Genomic DNA, 18,541 nt, shown 5'->3' with positions numbered 1-18,541 from the left:
GAGCTGATCCGTGGGGCTGCTGGTGGGCGGGAGGCGCTGGGAGGGAGCGGGAGGAGCTGATCCATGGGGCTGCCGGTGGGTGCTGAGCACCCAGTATTGTTTTCTGTGGGTGCTTCAGCCCCGGAGCAGCCACAGGGCCGGTGCCTGTTCCTGTGGGTACGTCTGCACTGAAAGTCCCACGGCTGGCCTGGGTCACTTGACTCAGGCTCGTGGGGCTCGGGCTGCAACACTGCAGTGGAGACATTCGGGCTCGGGCTGGCGCCTAGGCTCTGAGACGCCACGGGGGGGGGGAGGGTCTCAGAGCCTGGGCTCCAGTCCAAGCATCTCCGCTGCGATTTTACAGCTCCCCCCACCCCCCCAGCCCCAGCCCGAGCCAGCTGATCCGGGCGCTGAGACTCAGGGCCATGGGGGTTTTTATCGCAGTGTGCCCATGCCCTGGGTGTTACTCCTCAGTCCTTACTGGCGCTGGCCATTCCTCCCCATTTACCCTCACGTGGGAACAATAAGAGCACCCGGACCTCGCTCATCAGCCACAGATCTCAGGTGTCCTTCCCCTACGCACCCCTCCTCCGTGGCTGAGCAGAGTGATGGGCTCATGTCCCGTTCCCCGATCTCACCTTTCCAGCCCCCTTTCCTCGCGAGCCTGCGGCTGCATCTTTCTGTAACCGCCTGGCTCAAGGGCCCCCTGGGGAAACGCCTCGGTCAGCACCGTATGGCCCAGCTGGTCCCTGGAGTGGGAGGAACGTCCTTTCCCGTGCTCTGCAAATGCAGCGCTGGTGGAAGGGGCTGGGGCGGCAGCCTGGGGACTGAAATGCTCCATGTATCGGGAGAGGTGGTCCCTTGGAGTCAAGGCTGAGGCCTGGGGCAGGTCAGGGGCATTGGTCCTGCCAGTGCCCCCACTGTGCCTGTTCTGGGGAGAACGCTATTTGGGGGCTGATCTGGCCCCCCTCAGCACGGTACCCAAGTCTCTCACAAGGGTCCAGTTTGCCCTGGCAGTTCTCCAGCGAGGTCGGGAAAGCACTGTGCTCCCTGCTTTGCGGATGGGGAGCTGGGCCTCCGAGGGGTGAAGTGACTCAGCCGGGGCCACCCGGGCAGTCTGTGGTACAGCTGGGAATAGAGGTGGTCTCGGCTCCCTGGCCCACCACTGCTCTCAGCCGTGTAAGGATCACCCAGCCAGACTCTGCCCTTAGGCAGATGGCTGGATGCTCCCAGAGCGTGCCAGGGGAGTCGAGTGGGAGCAGATCTCTGGGGGTGCGGGAAAAGAGCCAGCCAGGAGGCGAGGCAGGTTGGGAGAGGATGTCTTGGGATAGATAATGGAGGAAGGGCTCCAGCAGGGGCTGGATGGGGGAGGCGATGCTGGAAGTCAGGCAGTTGAGGGCGTGGGAAGGGGATTCAGCATGTGGGGGAGAGTCAGGGCAGCTGCTGGGGGTCAGGGAAGGCTGGGGAGAGGGTTTACAGGGACCCCAATGGAAGGGTTGGCCCAGCTGCGACAGCTTGTGACAGTCCCCTCCTGCCATTCTGCGTGATGGATCCAGGGAACGCGGGCGCCCCCTTTACCTGAGATTTTAATCTTCTTCACCGTCTTGTTTGTGTTGTTTGTCACGTGGACGTTGACGTTGATTGGCTCACCATGATAGTAAATCTGCAGGAACAAGGGCCCCGGCCTCTGTCAGCAGCAGGCAGGTGGGAGGGGGCTTCCTGGCTGTGTAGGTCAGGGCACCCCCCCCAATCAGGGGGTGGCTTGGGGGGCTACCCTCATACCAAAGTTTATTAACAACAACCCACAGGTCTCCCCCCAGCGAGAGCTGTGTGGGGATCAAACAGCCGGGGTCTCTGCCAACCCTTTGCAGTGTCGGTTCACCAGGCCCCCATCCCAGGGCTGCACTCGGTGCTGAGTTAAATGCAGGGGGCATGAGGCCTTCCATGGTGTGGAACCCGTTTGCACCTGCTGTGAATTTGGGCACCAGGCTATTTCCCCGGTATTTCCCTTGGGACCTGCTCCTCGCTCTAAGGGCCCAGGGCAGCCGTTAGGCACCGGCGTGAGGGCCCCACGGGGCCGAGCGACACAGCAGCCCCAGGGAGAAGCAGGGGGTTGTCGTACCTCCTTGTCCAGGGATGCCTCCAGATGCAGCGGCTTGTCAGACATCAGGAACTGCCTGGTGGTCTCCGCCATGGGCTGCGGGCCCGGTCTCTCCGGCGCGTACTGCACTTTGCGGATCACCAGGCGCACGGAATTTCTGCCGGGACATATGGAGGCAGAGGCTGAGCCCGAGCCTGCGGGGATCTGCCCTGGGGTGCCAGCAGGCTTCCCTGGCACCCCAAACTCGGATAGACCAATTAACCCTGCCATCCACCCTCTGGGGAGGGGAGGGGGAAGCATTTTAACCACCTCTTCCTGAGGGAGGGACTGAGACCGAGAGCCAGGGGTGGGATTAGAATGACATGGGGCCTGATCCAGTCCTGCCATGGCACCAAGAAATCAAAGGGCCCCCCCATCTCCCTCTCCCACTCCCCTCTTTCCTGGCAGTGCCTCAGGGCTCCACGAGCCCCTTCCCAGCCCAGGCTGGCTCCATGGATCCTGCCTTTATCCAGTCGCAGGGAGAGAAGTGAAGTGACTTTTTAGAGGCAGTGCTAAGGACAGAACCCAGGCATCCTGGCACCCACACTCCAGCTCTAACCACTAGGCAACTCAGTCTTTTGGCTTGTCTCAGGTCACAGCACATCAGGACCTTGCTCGGGGCGAATGAAATACGAGGTTCCCTGTCACGACACGCCCAGAAACACCAAGACGGTCCCATTGAAAAGGGCCAGTGGCATCTCCCCCAGTGTAGGAAACGGTGCCTCAGGAGAGCCTCCGAGGTCTATGTGCAAGTCGCTCCGCCTTTGGCCACCAGATGGTGCACCTGGCTTTCTCACCCAGGGCCAAGCCTGTGTGGAGTCAGAGAACGCCCCGTTTCCTTCCCGCTGTCAGGCACCTTGGAAAGGGGGGTGCTTCTCCGCTGTTCCCTGAGAGCAGCAGGCTGCTGGAAGCCCCTAGGAGCCATGAGCCACTGAGCTGGGTTCAGCGTTGGCTCGAGCGAGGATCAGTTCACCCAGACTACCCTGGGACCTGTCACAGCAGCTAACCTGGGCCCAACCTCACCGAGAGTGGGATGGGAGGGGAAGGGGCCTGTGTCTTTGCTTTTCACACATTAGCAGCTGGCTTGGAAGGATTCGATTTTTATCTGTCAATTTCACTGGACACACACAAACTAACACGAAAAGATTTCCAGTTGGCAACAATCAAAACTTACAGCTAGGCAAAGAAAGAGAAAGGCTGCTGGAGACCCTCGAGTTTTAGACACGATTTGGGTTTTAATATGCCTAACGCGTGATCTTTTTGGAATCGCGGCATCTGTTGGCATCACATAACTATTGTCTGAGCCCCCAGAATTTCCTGTAACTGTGAGAATTTAAATAGATCAAAATCGGGAAAAATGCTTGGAAAGAAACACCAGTAATATCCATCCAAATTGGAAAAAATTAAAAATCGAATTCTGCCAAGCCTAATTACGAGCACGAGGAAACCATAGGGACACAGCAGGCTTTCAGATCAGCCTGTTAATGAACGTACAAACACCCAAAGCTAGCTACATCCCCATTGGCTCTGGTGGCTTCTGCAATAGTGAGGCCCACTAGAGGGTGCTCAAAGTATTTAAATACTACCCAATTCCTATGCACTACGGTGGGTTGGCACCCACTATTACTCACATGTGCCAACCCACCCCCCCCAGGTACCTCAGTTTCCCCATCTATATAACAAAGAGGATAAAACTGATCTGTCTGGCAGCCTAACAGACACACCATGCCACAAGTGGGGACCAGAGCCTAGAACCTCTGGAGAGGGAGGCCTGGGCAGGTACTACCTGAGCTTAATGACTCTCTGACGCGGGGTGCGGGGGAGCCTGTGAAGCCAGCCATGTTTCCGAGGTGGGCACAGCTTCCGTGCCACCCGGTGGGATGCCAGTGCTGAAACTCACCGGCTGTTCTCCCTCAGTGCATCTGCTCCGTCCCCACCATACCCCTAACAGGAGCTCTCTGACTAGCACTTCCACGAGGGTCCACGAACCATCCCCACCTGGCCCCAAGCGCTGTGCTCCCTGATTGTCAGTGGGAGTAATCTCCGGGCTAGCGATCCACTGGGCGATCCAACAAGGGCCACGAGGGGTTAGTGCAGGGCCCTGCCCCCACCTGCATGCAGCATGCCCCTCCAGGAGACCTCGGAGGGGCTAGATGCTACCCCAGAGCAGGGCACACCCAGAGACCCTCTGTGCTCCCTGCAGGCTGAGGAGCTCCTGCAGAAGCTACGGTTAAAGTGCACTGCTGCTGCCCGTTGCTGGGTGGGGGACAGGAGATGCTCGAGGGGATGACGGAGTTAGCCTCCCACGGCTGTTCAGCGGAGGGGGCAAACGTTCCCAGTCCCTGCCCATCCGCGAGCGTCGGGATGCCCTGCGGATGAATGGGAACCAGCCGCCCCAGCGTTACAGACCAGGGCCTGGCATGGCGAACGAACGCAGCTGGGGCCCATGCTGCCATGTGGGCGGTTGGGATCCAGACCCCAGCTCCGGGAGGAGCAGGCCAGACTAGGGTGGGAACTTCGCTCCTCGCCCCAGCTGGGGGACACAGCCGGCAACAGCTCTGCTGCTCCGTCAGGGCCGCAGCACCGACTTCCCCAAGAGCTGATTTCTGAGGCCTGTTCTCAGTTGGCTGAACCACTCCGTCCCCTGGCTCTGTGTCCTCTCCCCAGTGCCGCCGGGTGGCGTCAATACAAACATCGCTCCGTTTACCTCTTGTGGATTTTCTCCTCCAGGTTCTCCGCACAGAAAGCTTTCACCTCGTAGTCAACGCCACAGGCCTACAGAGCAGAACAAAGTGGGGTAGGAAGCTGGGAAATCATGTCTCCTGGCCCTTCCTTATCTCCCCAGCGGGGTCTAACGGCTTTGACATGTCTGTACGCGGTAAGGTGCCAGCTGGAGCGTGTGTGTGTGCCACTCTGCGCTCCTGGACCGGTTGCATGCACCACTATCCTCTATTTGAAGGCCTCAGAAATACTCAACTGTATCATAGCCCCCATACTGCCAGTGGAGATTCTCCTTTAGCGCATGTGGCAGGGGTGTCTGGGCCTTTCAAACAAAAGGATCTGAGTTCTAGCCTGAGTATTATCACGAAGTTCCAAGCAGTTATCCCACCTATGAATACTAGGTATTATAACGTCTCCATCTGAGCTGTGGTCTCATAGCGATCGCTAAGATCAAGTAACCAATTCCCATTTCCACATGCTCCTATCCTTCCACAAAGCTCATCCTCTGGGCTGACATGTTTAGGCTCTGGTCTCAGTGTAAAGGGTCATTTTTCGGGAGGGAGGAATGTGGGGGAATTGGAGCAGAATCCCCATAGCTGGTTTGCAATGGTGAGCGAGTGGAGAAAACTCGACTTTCCCCCAGGGTAGAAGAATTCCTGCCACTCTTTGCCACCTGCCATGGAGGGTGCCAGACAAGAAGCACCTGAAAATCAGGCTGGTGGAAGGTGAAAACTGGAGTACAGACAATGGGGCGAATGCTACCGTGCTAAGTGAAATGGAGTTTATTACTGTGGGCTCATTAATATGCATGCAGAGACCGGACAACCTCGGGTTGCCAGGGGCTGTTCTTGTCGAAATTGACCCTCCTTGCTCAGCAGATCCACCTGTTGTGCGTGTCAGAGCCAGAGCTGCTGGCTTTAGTGGCCACAATAAGTCTGGGCCCCCTTTAGCCTTGCAGACCAAGCAGGACTCTGGGAGAGGAAGCTGGAGTCTGTTTCTTTTGGGGCATTAACAGAATTGTTCACAGTCCTCCATTTACAGGGCCATTCTGCAAGTCCATGGAAAGCAATGGGCTCATGTGGGGTAATTAAGGGTGTCTTTTGGCCTGTGGACCATTTATTTGGTTATGAAGCATAAGAAGGGAGGAACCCAGCTTGACTCTCAGATCCCGGGGGAGCTGGCAGGGATGGCAGCACTGGGGATCTCTGTACTATGTAGCGACTTCAACATTGTTCCACCAGCGGAGCTGGGCCAGGATGATACTCCCAGTACTGACAGTCCCTTCGCAGAAATCTTTTTGTTTGAAGCTGGTCTGGAAAGGACTGAGACACAATAAATAAGGAGCCCCCCCTTTGCCTTTGGCTTACAGCCCCTTTTCAGAAGAGAGCCGCCTCTTTAAGGCCACCTCATTATCCCCTGGAAGCTAGATAGAATTCGCTCCATGCTCTTCAGACACCTGAAGAGCTCCGAGTGGCGCGAGACAGCGCCATCGCTCCGAGACGCTGCCGCCCATTGCTGGGGCACTTAGAACGTCTGAGCCAGCCCAGGCCTTCTGGAGAGACCCCCGGGATCGGAGGAGTCCGGCTTAGCTATCGCAATGTCTCTGCGGAGACGGGGAGAAGCTGGGAGCTACTGACCGACAGAGAGGACACAAACAAAGTTACCTTCCCCGTGTCCTCCGGTCCAGGCTGCAGCGTGACGGAACATGGCAGGTTGGGAGGGATCTGAAACAGAAATCAAGGGCAGGGTTGGATTGTAACCAGGGGTAGCCCACGGAAGAGACCAGGTACCTGCCTGCTCCACACACACTCACTATACCGCAGCCTGGGACTCTAGTGATCTACCTTGGAAGGATGAAGGGCTCAGCCGGCCTCCTGGGGTTACCTGAACTTGCACGTCCAGGGTGTCTCAGTGTCCCAGGTTGGAGCAGGGTTGAATTTGGGGGCATGAAGGGTGAGTTACACCAGGGGGAAATTTGGCCCCCATTCTGAGTGGCCCAAACCTGGGAGGTGCTGAGGCCTCCTGCAGGATGTTGTGCGCTCCCGTCTCCAGCTGAGGGCAGGTGCTTGGCATCTCCCAGGAGATGCTCAGCCCCTTGGAGTACTGGAGTCGAAAGCAAGAGACAACCTGGCCTGCATCCATGTCCCGGCTACTGAGGGTTGCTGTAGCCGGCCCAGCAAGCTGGGGTCAGATGGCTCCTTAGAGAGCCCTGGCAACTTCCGAGTGTTTCCTTTCCCTGCCCTCTGCAGAGCAGCCCCACACACATACCAGTGGGCTGCTTTCTGCCCTGCTGCTATCCCCAGTGACCTGCACAGGTTCTCACTGCACCTCAGTGTGCAAACGGTTCTGTGGCTAAGCCAGGGGTGATGGGCGAGCCCACGGCTTGCAGGAACTGTGACCCAGAGACCTCTTGGTGCCAGCTAACAAAGTCTCAGGGGGTGCAAAGAGTTTGACAGGGTCCCCTGGGTCAGATAGATGCAGTGTAATTCACTAAAAGGTGGCTTGCGACGTCTCCACGAGTCACGGTAATCACTGTGAAATGTGTGTATTTAGAAGTTGTGTGTCTCCAGTGAAAAGGAAGGCAGGAAACCAGGAAGTAACAGACGCTTCCCTCCCTGTGTGGTCACAAGTGTATTGGGCATTGCACGTCTCACAACGGACACCTGTTTGCATACTGCGCCAAGCGCTCGTGAACAGACTGTGAAATCTTCAAGAGGGAGCATTTACATGGAGAACAACCAGCAGGAGGGGATCCTGCTCAGGAGTAAAGACATCAGATTGCTGGAGTATCTATGGGAATGCAGAGACATGCCCTGAATCTTTCATTGAGGAGGCTAGCGGGCAGCATGGACTTGTCTCATGAATGGGAGATGACAGCTGAAGAGCTCTGAAAGGCTGGAAGGACCTCCGGCGAGCAGTAGTTAAGTAAGACTAGGCTCTAGGAGGAGTGTTATGATTTGATTGTAGATATAAAGATGAGCTTCCAGTACTCCTACTGGTGGTTACTTGGGTCTCTATACTGGTAAATAAGTGTTTCCTTGTTTTCACTGTAAACTTATCTAAGAGCTGGGTGTTAGCAGAGCAGGGACCTGAGGAGGAACTGGTAAGTGGGGGTGTCCTGCTTCTTTGGAATCAGCATACCAGGGGCTGGATGCTCCAGGGGGTGCTCGAAGGACTCGGGGATTGGGGTGCACCTGTCCCTGCGTAGGCCTAGAGGGGAGGGATTGAGTTGCCCATGGCCCGTGGGGCTAAGGAGCTGACCCCTGACAGGCACAGACAGGCTTCCTCATGCTAACGGCCGGTGGCATCACAGTGAACATTCTGCATGAGCTGGAGACCTTGGGGCCACAGCCTGAAATCCCCCAAGCCCAGCTCTCCCTCACCCCTAGGGGCTGCTAATGAAACAGCATCACGGCAACAGCAGTTGAATTGCATGGCCCATGTAACGAGCGTGCTGGGCAATGCCAGCTGAAGGGCGACAGACGCCGGCACGGCAGGCCCCTCTCCGTTTGCGACGGCTGTCCCAGGGGAGGAGCGGATCCTTGCCCCAGCTGAGATGAGCGGACAAGGCACTGGGACCTACAGAAGCAGCTCCACGGCTCAGCCACTAGAGGGCACAATTATCCACAATTTAACCATAACAGGCCAGATCCCACCCGCTCCTGTAAGTAGACCCACAACCTCTGGCTGAGTTACTGGCATCCTCAAATCATGGGCTGCAGCCTTCGCGCTCCAGAGACTCCACCATTTCCACTAGTTTAAACCTGCAAGTGACCCATGCCCCAGCTGCCGAGGAAGGCGAAAACCCCTCAGCGTCTCTGCCCGTCTGACCTGGGGGGACATTCTTTTCCGACCCCAAAAATAGGGCTCAGTTAGACCTTGAGCCTGTGAGCAAGTCCCACGAGCCAGACCCCTGGGAGAGAACCTCGCCCACCGCTGAAATCCGGCCACCTCGGAGGGGGAACACAGCACACGCAGAACAGCTGCGTGAAGAATGCTGTAGCCAATGGAAAGCACAGATGGGAGAGGGGGAAATGTAGACAGGCAGAACAGAATTACCTGAGTAGACGTTATCCAGGGTGTTGGAGCCGAATCTCTTACCAAACATGCCATGTGGTATTTAATGATCAGGAATAGCAAGACCTCAGTGCCCGGGGCTCATCTGATAGGACTTCCGAAGCACAGCGCCCCCTAGTGCCACGCTGGGGCACTGGTCCTGCCGCGACTCAGAGGGAAGAGCACCCCCTACTGACTCACCAGCACCACCCTGCATGTTCCTCACAGGCCTGCCCTCCAAGTACTGACCTACCCCACGCCTGCTTAGGTGAGCGTAAATCAGGCCTGGGGCAACCAGAGACACCCCAACATAAAGGCCACTTTTGAAATTCTGTCTCTAAATGATCACGGTCACCCCGGATATCGGTGTGAGAGCCAGGAGCAGAACCCTGGAGTCCTGCCTGCCATGCCAGTCCAGCGCCCACAGGGCACAGAGCAAGCGGCTGCACCGACAGTCACAACAAGGGCCCTGCTGTCAGACCAGTGCACCGTGCTACAAACCATCCCTGCTTGAAGGTTTGCTGCTGAGAGGCAGCACAAGCTCCCTTCCCGAGAGCCTGCAGGTGCTAGTCGTCCCTTTCCACCTGATTTCAGTATCCAAGGGGAAGTCACCACAACGTCCTCCTTCAAATCTCACCTCCGCCGCGATTCCTACAAAACTCTCAGCCAGCAGCCATTCAGCTGGCGTGCTGTGCCTGATTATGACACTGAGCATAACTGTCTCTGTTCCCTGGCGCTCCCCCGTCTTTCTGTTGTCAGCTCTACTCTCTGGTCTTATTATTGTTTGTAGTCTGCATGCACCTAGGGGGCTAGTCAACGGGCCAGGACCCCGTTGTGCCAGGCACGGCACAAACACAGAACGTCTCTGCCCCAAAGAGCTTCCAATCAGTCTCATAGACTCATAGACTTTAAGGTCAGAAGGGACCATTATGATCATCCAGTCTGACCTTCTGCACAACGCAGGCCACAGAATCTCACCCAGCCACTCCTGTGATAAACCTCTCACCTATGTCTGAGCTACTGAAGTCCTCAAATCGTGGTTTAAAGACTTCAAGGTGCAGAGAATCCTCCCACAAGTGACCCGTGCCCCACGCCGAAGAGGGAGGCAAAACCCCCCTAGGGCCTCTGCCAATCTGCCCTGGAGGAAAATTCCTTCCTAACCCCAAATATGGCAATCAGCTGAACCCTGAGCATGTGGGCAAGATTCACCAGCCAGATACCCAGGAAAGAATTCTCTGCAGTAATTCAGATCCCACCCCATCTAACATCCCATCACAGGCCATTGGGTATATCTACTGCTAATAGTTGAAGATCAATTAATTTCCAAAATTAGGCTATCCCATCATATCATCCCTTCCATAAACTTATCAAGCTTAGTCTTGAAGCCAGATAGGTCTTTTGCCCCCACTGCTCCCCTTGGGAGGCTGTTCCAGAACTTCACTCCTCAGATGGTTGGAAACCTTTACCTAATTTCAAGTCTAAACTTCCTGATGGCCAGTTCATATCCATTTGTTCTTATGTCCACATTGGTACTGAGCTTAAATCATTCCTCTCCCTCCCTGGTATTTTTCCCTCTGATATATTTATAAAGAGCAATCATATCTCCCCTCGACCTTCTTTTGGTTAGGCTAAACAAGCCAAGCTCCTTGAGTCTCCTTTCATAAGACAGGTTTTCCATTCCTCGGATCATCCTAGTATCCCTTCTCTGTACCTGTTCCAGTTTGAATTCATCCTTCTTAAACATGGGAGACCAGAACTGCACACAGTATGATGAGGGTTCCAGATGAGGTCTCACCAGTGCCTTGTATAATGGTACTAACCCCTCCTTATCTCTCCTGGAAATACCTCGCCTGATGCATCCCAGGACCGCATTAGCTTTTGTCACGGCCATATCACATTGCCGGCTCATAATCGTCCTGTGATCAACCAATGCTCCAAGGTCCTTCTCCTCCTCTGTTACTTCCAACTGATGCGTTCCCAGCTTAGAACTAAAATTCTTGTTATTAATCCCTACATGCATGACCTTACACTTCTCACTATTACATTTCATCCTATTGCTATTACTCCAGTTTACAAGGTCATCCCGATCTTCCTGTAGGGTATCCCGGTCCCCCTCTCTATTGGCAATACCTCCCAGCTTCGTGTCATCTGCAGTCTTTGTGTGTGTGTGTTTGTGTGTGTGTGTACAGCACCCAGCACAGTGAGGGCTTGATTGGGCCTCCAGGTGCTAGCATAATATAAATAGTTATCTTGTGTCTCTCTTCACATGGACAGCCTTTAGTGGGTGCAGGGAACGGTCCTGAAGGGAGCTGCTGAGATGCCAGTAAGTGGGTGAGGGACAGAAAGGAGAAGGGTGGCTCCTGGTTGGTTGGAACTTATCCCCCTCTGCTCGGTTCCAGCTCATTTCTACCTCGTCGTTTTATGTCCCGTTGGCACGTCCTGTTGTGCCACATCATTCCCTGCCACAGCTCAGTCCACTCCCCGCATCTTTTCATGTCATGGTCTGTGTCGCGTTCTGGGCCACCTCTCGGTCCCCAGCCTGTCGCCTGTCTACATTCCCGCATGCCACCCCCTTCCGCGGCGCATCACTTCTCCCAGGTTTCTCAGGGACGCGGATGCGTCCGAGGAGTCTTCCTCTGGGGCTGCTGATTACAAGTCCCTCGGATAAGAATGAAGCTGAGCCATCCCTGATGAGATGCTGTGAAACATGCTTCCCGCAGCTTCTCCCACAAGTCCGACGACAAACCCACTTCTCTAGATACAATTTAATGGGACTAGAAAATTAGAGTGACTAAGGCTGAACTGAAACAAAATTACCAGTGGCAAAAGGTGAAAGAACTGACCTCCCCAACCAGGTCGAGGCAGCCTTCTCTCTGTAGCATGCAGAGTCCTGAAATCACAGAGGCTCCGCCTCACCCTAACCTCCTCCTGTGCTCAGTACTTACGTGGCTCCTATCACCCTTGTGTCTGAACACCTGACAATCATTAATGTTTTTATCCTCACTCACTTCCCTAGGAGGCAGGGCAGGGCCATTGTCCCCATTGTACAGATGGTAAACTGAGGCACAGAGAAGCTAAGGGACTGGCCCAAGTGTGCACAGGAAGTCTGTGGCAGAGCAGGGACTTGAATCTAAGTCTGGCACTCTAACCACTGGGCTGTCCTTCCTATCCTTGCTCACTAATTCCATAGCCAATTGGAGTAGGGACTGTCTTGTATAGATCCAGGGTAACATTTTCTAAGGGTCCTATGTGACTAAGGAGCACAAGTCCTGTTGACTTTCAATAGAATTTAGGCTCCTAAATCACTTGGGCACTTTTGAAAGTGTTACCACAGTGCCCAGCACAATGGGGATGTTATTCCTACTGGGGCTCTGGGCATTACTGTAACACAACTAACTCATCCTCATGACTATTAGTCAATTTCTAGTCAGTTTCACTTATTGGTTTTCAGGTACTAGAGTATGAGATGGGGAATTGTCAGGTTTAAATGGAGGGTGTGGGGTGGGAACCATTTTCACTGAAATGAAGAAACCATCAAAAACTTTCTGTTCAGATTAGGCTTTGCAACCCTCCCTACTTTTAAAAAGAAACAAACAACCCTCCCTCCCCTCAATTCAGGATCTAGTTTAAAGCGAGCAGCCCTTTAAATATCCCAAACCCAAGAGGTTATCAAATGTATAAACACATTTTTAATCTGTGGGATGCAGAGGAATTAACGTTGTTTTACAAGGGCATGGGAGTGTTTACAAATCTGGTGATCCCGGGGAGCTTAGCGGCAGCTTCACTCATGGGAAATCTTGCTGCTTTGCTTTCCTGCTCTGCCGGGGTGGAGCCGAATGTGCTCGCCGGCTGCGCACAGCCTGCCATCTTAAACCACTACTTCACTGTCCTCCTCACCACGCTTTGCCAGCAGGCCTAGGACAGTCAGGCTGCTGATGGGCAGAGACCACAGCTCGTCCTGCCAACCAATACCCGGCCGCCCGGGGAGGCGAACCCACGGCCCCTCCCCTTGTGCCGGAGGCCCCTCCCCTCCCCTTCCCTTCCGTCTCCCCTTCTACCCCCCCGTCCTGCACAGGAGCCCAACGCACCCCCACCGCGGCACCCTGGCCCTAGCGCTGGATGGCCGGGGGTGAGGCCCCAGCAGCCCTGGCGCACCACAGCCGCAGTGCCCGCAGCCCCCGGGGGGCGTGGCTGCCGCACCCCCAGCCCCAGGCCGCCCCCAGAGCCGGTGCTCGCGCAGCCAGCCCCAGAGCACCGGGCAGGCAGCTCGGCCCAGCACCAGCTGCCCTGGGGGCCCCGAGTGGCTGCAGGAGGAACGGGGCCACGGTAGGCTGTTTGGGGAGGCACAGCCTCCCCTTGCCTACGATGCCCGCCGCCCATGGGGCTGGTCCATGGCTGGGTCTCGTACATGACTGAGTCTCCTTGGCACTATGGTGATACAAACAATAATCCACCCTTAGAACAAGCCCTTTCCCTTTACGCAGTCTATATCACTGTGGTACCTAAGCACGGCTTTCTCTCCTATTCCACCGGCTATTACAATCTGTAGCATTTAATGCAAGGGTGGGCAAACCACTTTAAGCCAGCCCGCGAGCTCCTGCTGGGGAGCGGGGTCTGGGGCTTGCCCCGCCCCGGAGCTCCAGCCGGGATGCAGGGTCGGGGGCCGTACCACGCGGCTCCCAGAAGCAGCGGCATGGCCCCGCTCAGGCTCCTACGCACTCCAATGGCCCCCTCTCGCTCTTCAAAAGAAGGGACATGCCACTGCTTCTGGGAGTCACTTGAGGTAAGCACCACCTGGAGCCTGCACCCCTGAGCCTCTCCGCACGCCCCAACCCCCTGCCCCAGCCCTGATCCACCTCCCGCCCTCCGAACCCCTCGATCCCCGCCCAGAACCCCCTCCGGCACTCCAAACCCCTCACCCCCAGCCCCACCCCAGAGCCCTCACCCCCCCCCGCAACCCCACCAACCCCCTGCCCCAGCCCAGATCCCCCTCCCGCCCTCTGAACCTCTCAGTCCCAGCCTGGAGCCCCCTCTGACATCCCAAACTCCTCATCCCCAGCCCCATCCCAGAGCCCACACCCCCAGCCAGAGCTCTCACCCCCACCACACCCCCTCAATCCCCTGCCCCAGCCCAGAGCTACCTCCCATACCCTGAACTCCTCATTTCTGGCCCCACCCAGAGCCTGCACCCCATCCCGCACCCCAACCCCAATTCTGTGAGCATTCATGGCCCACCAGAAAATTTCTATTCCCCGATGTAGCCCTTGGGCCAAAAAGTTTGCCCACCCCTGATTCAGTGGCACCCCACAGCCTCCTTATCCCCTGGTTCAGAGAGCAGAAGAGGCTGCTGGTTACATTAAAGTTTCCCTGACTGCCCTCTCCTCTGTTGTGTTTGCAGGATTCTCAGACCAGTGCATGTTTTAGTGGCTCTAATGGGATGTCTGTGTGGTTACTGGAAGCTGTGAGATCTATTTGATTGTGGAATAGTTTCCCCATGGAAGAGGCAGAAACCTCACCAGTTGAGTAATTGTGAGCTAGACTGAACATAGCACTGGAGAATATGCAGTAGGAAACAATCTTGGGCTAGACTAGATGCATTGAGCCAATGTGAGGCAGGGTATTGTTAAGGTCCCATCAGTGACTGCGGAATTTAAAAATGTATGTTGCAAACAGTTCCTAGCTCTAAGGGTTGCAAAGAAAGCTTTCCCTATGTGGCCCACTGCAGCGCTGCCTTCCTGAATCTGCAGAGAGCCTGCAACCGCAGCTCTGACGACTGGCATGAACTACAAATGGGGCATTTGCTCTGATGCAAAATGAGCATAATATAAACACTGTTAACTATCTCCCTGCTGCTGGTAAAGCAGAAACGTGTAGCTGTTCTGGGGTGGTGGGTGGAACATGGGATTGTGGGTGGGGCTTTAATAGCGCACGGAGGTTATTTATTTCTTTATTTTTGCCCCTAGTCTGGTGCCTGGGACTTGCTCCAGTTGAAAGCTCTTCAATTTGGGCTATCATCTGTTATCCAGCCTATTAGCGCTTGGGCTGGTCAAAGGGTAGAGGGGCAAACAGAGTATATAAATCCAGAACCTGAGAAATCTAGGAGATTTGCGGCCTGGCATGCATTTAGGCCTCATTTTCTTGTCAAATCCGCGAGTGAGAACGCTTAAAGCACCATTTACCTGTGAATGACTTGTGGGTGGGGTATTAGCTGCAATGTGTAATTGCCCCGTGCGTGGCCCTGGGCTCTGTGTAACATTTATAACTGGGCAGTATTGCCGAAATGCTATTCTAGCGTGATTCTTTCTCAAAAGATGTAAGTCAGAAAAGGCTCTTCTGTGTGTGATTTCAATCTGACTCAAACCAGGAATGCCCAGGGATCTCCAGGAAAAGGCTTATTGTTTTTATTACTGACAAAATCTGGGCCCCGTTGTGCTACGTGCTGTATATACGTGCAGTGAGAAATACGCCCTGCCCCAAAGAGCTGTCTAAATAGGCAAAGGATGGGAGGGGAAACCGAGGCATAGAGGGGCAATGTGACGTGCCCGTGGTCACCCAGCAGGTCAGCGGAGAGGCAGGAATAGAGACAGATCTTGTGATGCTCAGACCAGTATAGCCAAGTGCCTGCCCAGGCTCGGGGGAGGTAGTGGGTGCAACAGGAGCAGATGTTAGACCACTCCGTTATAATTGGACATTTTTTCTTTTCGTCGGTTACTCTTTAATCAGTATGGGAAGTCGCAGGGAAGGCCACTTTGCTTCTCTAATTTTAGACCACATTTTCCAGCCAGCCAGCAAGCTGCTCCTTTTTGCATTCCCGACCCCAGGGAGAGCTCATTTCGCTCAGAGCAATTGCAGCCCGGTGCAGAGGACCTGTCTGAAACCGCTGAGCTGAGAATAACGATGGACAGTCAGAGAGGGGCTCTCAGCCAAGCGCTCCATAAACTTAGACGAAAAACTGCATTATCAAGGGATCACGTCACCCTATCATCTAAACGCAGGCACCCCAGGGGTGGAAAGCAACAGCTTTTAAACAGCACACAGCAACCCTGCCCAGCAGCCTGGGACACGGCGGGAAAACGAATCCTGAATCCTATTGGGAGAATTTAAAGTCCAAAATGTAAATATAGATTTGTAGAGGCCAAGGCCAGACAGGAGCACTGGGATCATCTAGCCTGACCTCCTGCAGAGACCTGTATGAGCTCAATACAGCCGTTGTTCTTAGACTGCGTGAGCAGCTCTTAATGGACCAGTGCCAATTGTTGCTGGATCGGGCCCTTTGATGGGAGGAGTTTGCACCTTCCCTGTATATGTGCAGCTCCTAGCACATTGTGGGTGAAACTTGTGGTCCCTTTTTTCCGCCCAGCACAGGTGGCAAAGCACCACCTACTGTGTTGCCAGGATCACTTCCTGCAGTGATCCGGAGTTTCCGTGGAGACATCTCATCCACGTTCCGATCTGGTCCAGCCCTGCCTTGGTTTGGGACGAAGGCGCCGCCCAAGGGGCAGGAGAGACAAAGGGGGACAAAGGACAATGAAATGGGAGGAACTCCTACCTCGAAAGTGAAGGGGTAGGCATGCTCGCCGAGCTTCTTAATCAGTCGCTCCTGGAGTCGCGTCAGGGGTTTCTTCTCCTCAGGGACCGGGGGGAAGGCCTGGATGTTGGCCACAAACAGGTCCTTCCGAAAGGTCAGTCCCAGCACGTCCAGATCCTCCCGTCCATAGCGGAAGGCGCAAGTCAGCGTGACAAAGACTGCGGGGACAGAAGGTATCAAACGGGAGAGATCAGCACCAATCCTCTCACCACCGTCAGCATCAGGCGACCGACAGACAAAGTGCTCTGCCCAAGTTCCCACAGGCAACGTGTGGCAAACCTGGCATCTGATCTTAGATCTCCTGCCTCCTACTCCACTGGCCTAGCCACAAGAGCAGGCCCATAAATGTGGAAGGAGGGTCTCCTGATTCCCACTGGTGTAACAGAGGAGGGTCAGGGCCACGGGCAGCCGCTAACATGGCAGGTTTTCGTGGGTTTGATGAAAGATTCACATGCAGATGCACTTTCATGTGTGTGCAGGGGGGGGAGAGGAACAGACGAAGCTGGCAGTCGAGACACGGGGGTGGGAACCTGGATTTAATGACACGAGTGGAGGGGCATTTGCTTCCGTCGATGTCTCACAGTACCACAGTCACACACAGAAAACGAAACGATCAAACCAAAGCCCCAGGAGAAAGAACTCGGACTAGGGGTATGGGACCCAGATCTGGGCGGCTGGCTCCATGTGGACTCCAGTCTCACTGGCCCTGCCGCCTGCAGCAAGGTCCGAAGGCCTAAATAACAGCCTCTCCTGCCACCTCTGGAGTGCGGGTGACGGTGGGGGCAGGAGGGTTCTGAATGATTTCAACCCCCTCCTCCAAATTGTTTTAGAGCTGAACCTAGATCAGTCTCTTCCCCGCTCCAGCACATTGCTAGCAAAGCTGGGCCAACATCGCCTTGTTCATTAGCTTGGACATTAGATCCCCATCCTTCTGCTGCTCTTGTCTCTCGTAGATTGCAGAGCAGGGACTGTCTCTATCTGTGTGCTCGGTATCTCTGTTCCAGCACAATTAGTGTTTCCATTACAGTCATGCCTAGAGAGCTGAACTGGGATGGAGGGCGCTGCGTCAGCCTGGCCTCTTGCCCACAAAAGCCCCGAGCACAGCTTCCATACAATACGAAAAGGACCCCGCACAATCCGGGAAAACAAAGGGAGAAAGTACAAAGCACAGGGGCTAGTCACTGTGCTCGGGGACGGGCGCGCTGCATAAAAACCTGAACAGAACAGACTAGTGCTAGGCGTCGCACGCACGTAGTAAGAGACAGTCCCCAATGCAGAGCGCTCGCAAGCTAAGACGGGGTTAAAAGGAAATACCCTCCCTTGCCCTGTAGCACCCCCTGCTGGCTGAATGTGGTGCTGCAGGCACTCCCTGCCTCAGTTTCCTCCTCCAAAAGTCTTTCTGTCTCTCCTGTGGGGTTCATATGGCTCAGCTCTCCAAGTTCAGTTCCCTTTTGGGTAGCAAATGTCCAAACAAACAAGAAGTTCTTTTGATCCACTTGGGTTCTTCAGCCCTCGCTTTGGGCTGAGCTCCCAGCCCATTCTGGGCTACCTTTGCATTTCTGTGCTCTGGGACAGAGTGCTAACTCCCGGGCTACCTCCCTTGAGTCACCCCCTGCCCCCCGCAAGACCCTGTTTCAGGGTCTTCCAAAGGCACCCAACTTGCTGCCTGAGGTTCCTCCTCTACTCTGAGTTTTCTTATCCCATTTAAAGAAATCACCCCACCTGGGAGAAGAGTGGGTGCTAATCTGGTACACGTAGGGCTGAGCCCAACTACCCTTAAACGGCCAGCCAACCTGTGATACCCTGTCGCAGCCTGGCAGGTCCTTGCAGGCAAACCTGGCCTATGACTGAGCAGCTACCCATCAGCCTTGCCCCCAGCCTAGGGGCAGTTCATAATGGAGTTAGAGTGACTGACCCCAGCCGCAGAGGACTACTCAGACACAGGTGAAAGGAGAAGACCCAGGAGAGATGGGGTGGAGAGCTCCCTCTCTCTGGGACAGGCCTGGGGCAGGCAGACTGAGGCAGGCTGCAAGGACAGTATGAATCCTGCAGCAGGC

General features: G+C 55.2%; 1 protein-coding gene across 3 annotated transcripts in view; it reads right to left on the bottom strand.

The window, feature by feature from the left end:
* ARRB1 (arrestin beta 1) overlaps positions 1-18,541 on the bottom strand; it is a 175,550-nt gene that overhangs the window by 23,876 nt on the left and 133,133 nt on the right. For all 3 annotated transcript variants that reach the window (XM_048838732.2, XM_048838723.2, XM_048838742.2), the window contains 5 exons: positions 16,446-16,642; positions 6,505-6,564; positions 4,827-4,894; positions 2,102-2,237; positions 1,558-1,642 (listed from right to left, as the gene is read on the bottom strand). In XM_048838732.2, coding sequence (XP_048694689.1) covers positions 1,558-1,642; positions 2,102-2,237; positions 4,827-4,894; positions 6,505-6,564; positions 16,446-16,642 — 546 coding nt within the window. The remainder of the gene's footprint in view (positions 1-1,557; positions 1,643-2,101; positions 2,238-4,826; positions 4,895-6,504; positions 6,565-16,445; positions 16,643-18,541) is intronic.

The sequence above is a fragment of the Caretta caretta genome, chromosome 1 (genome assembly GCF_965140235.1).
Source record: "Caretta caretta isolate rCarCar2 chromosome 1, rCarCar1.hap1, whole genome shotgun sequence".
Classification (NCBI taxonomy): domain Eukaryota; kingdom Metazoa; phylum Chordata; order Testudines; family Cheloniidae; genus Caretta; species Caretta caretta.
Note: the sequence above shows the minus strand (reverse complement) of the source record. Positions and strands in the feature narration are given on the sequence as shown.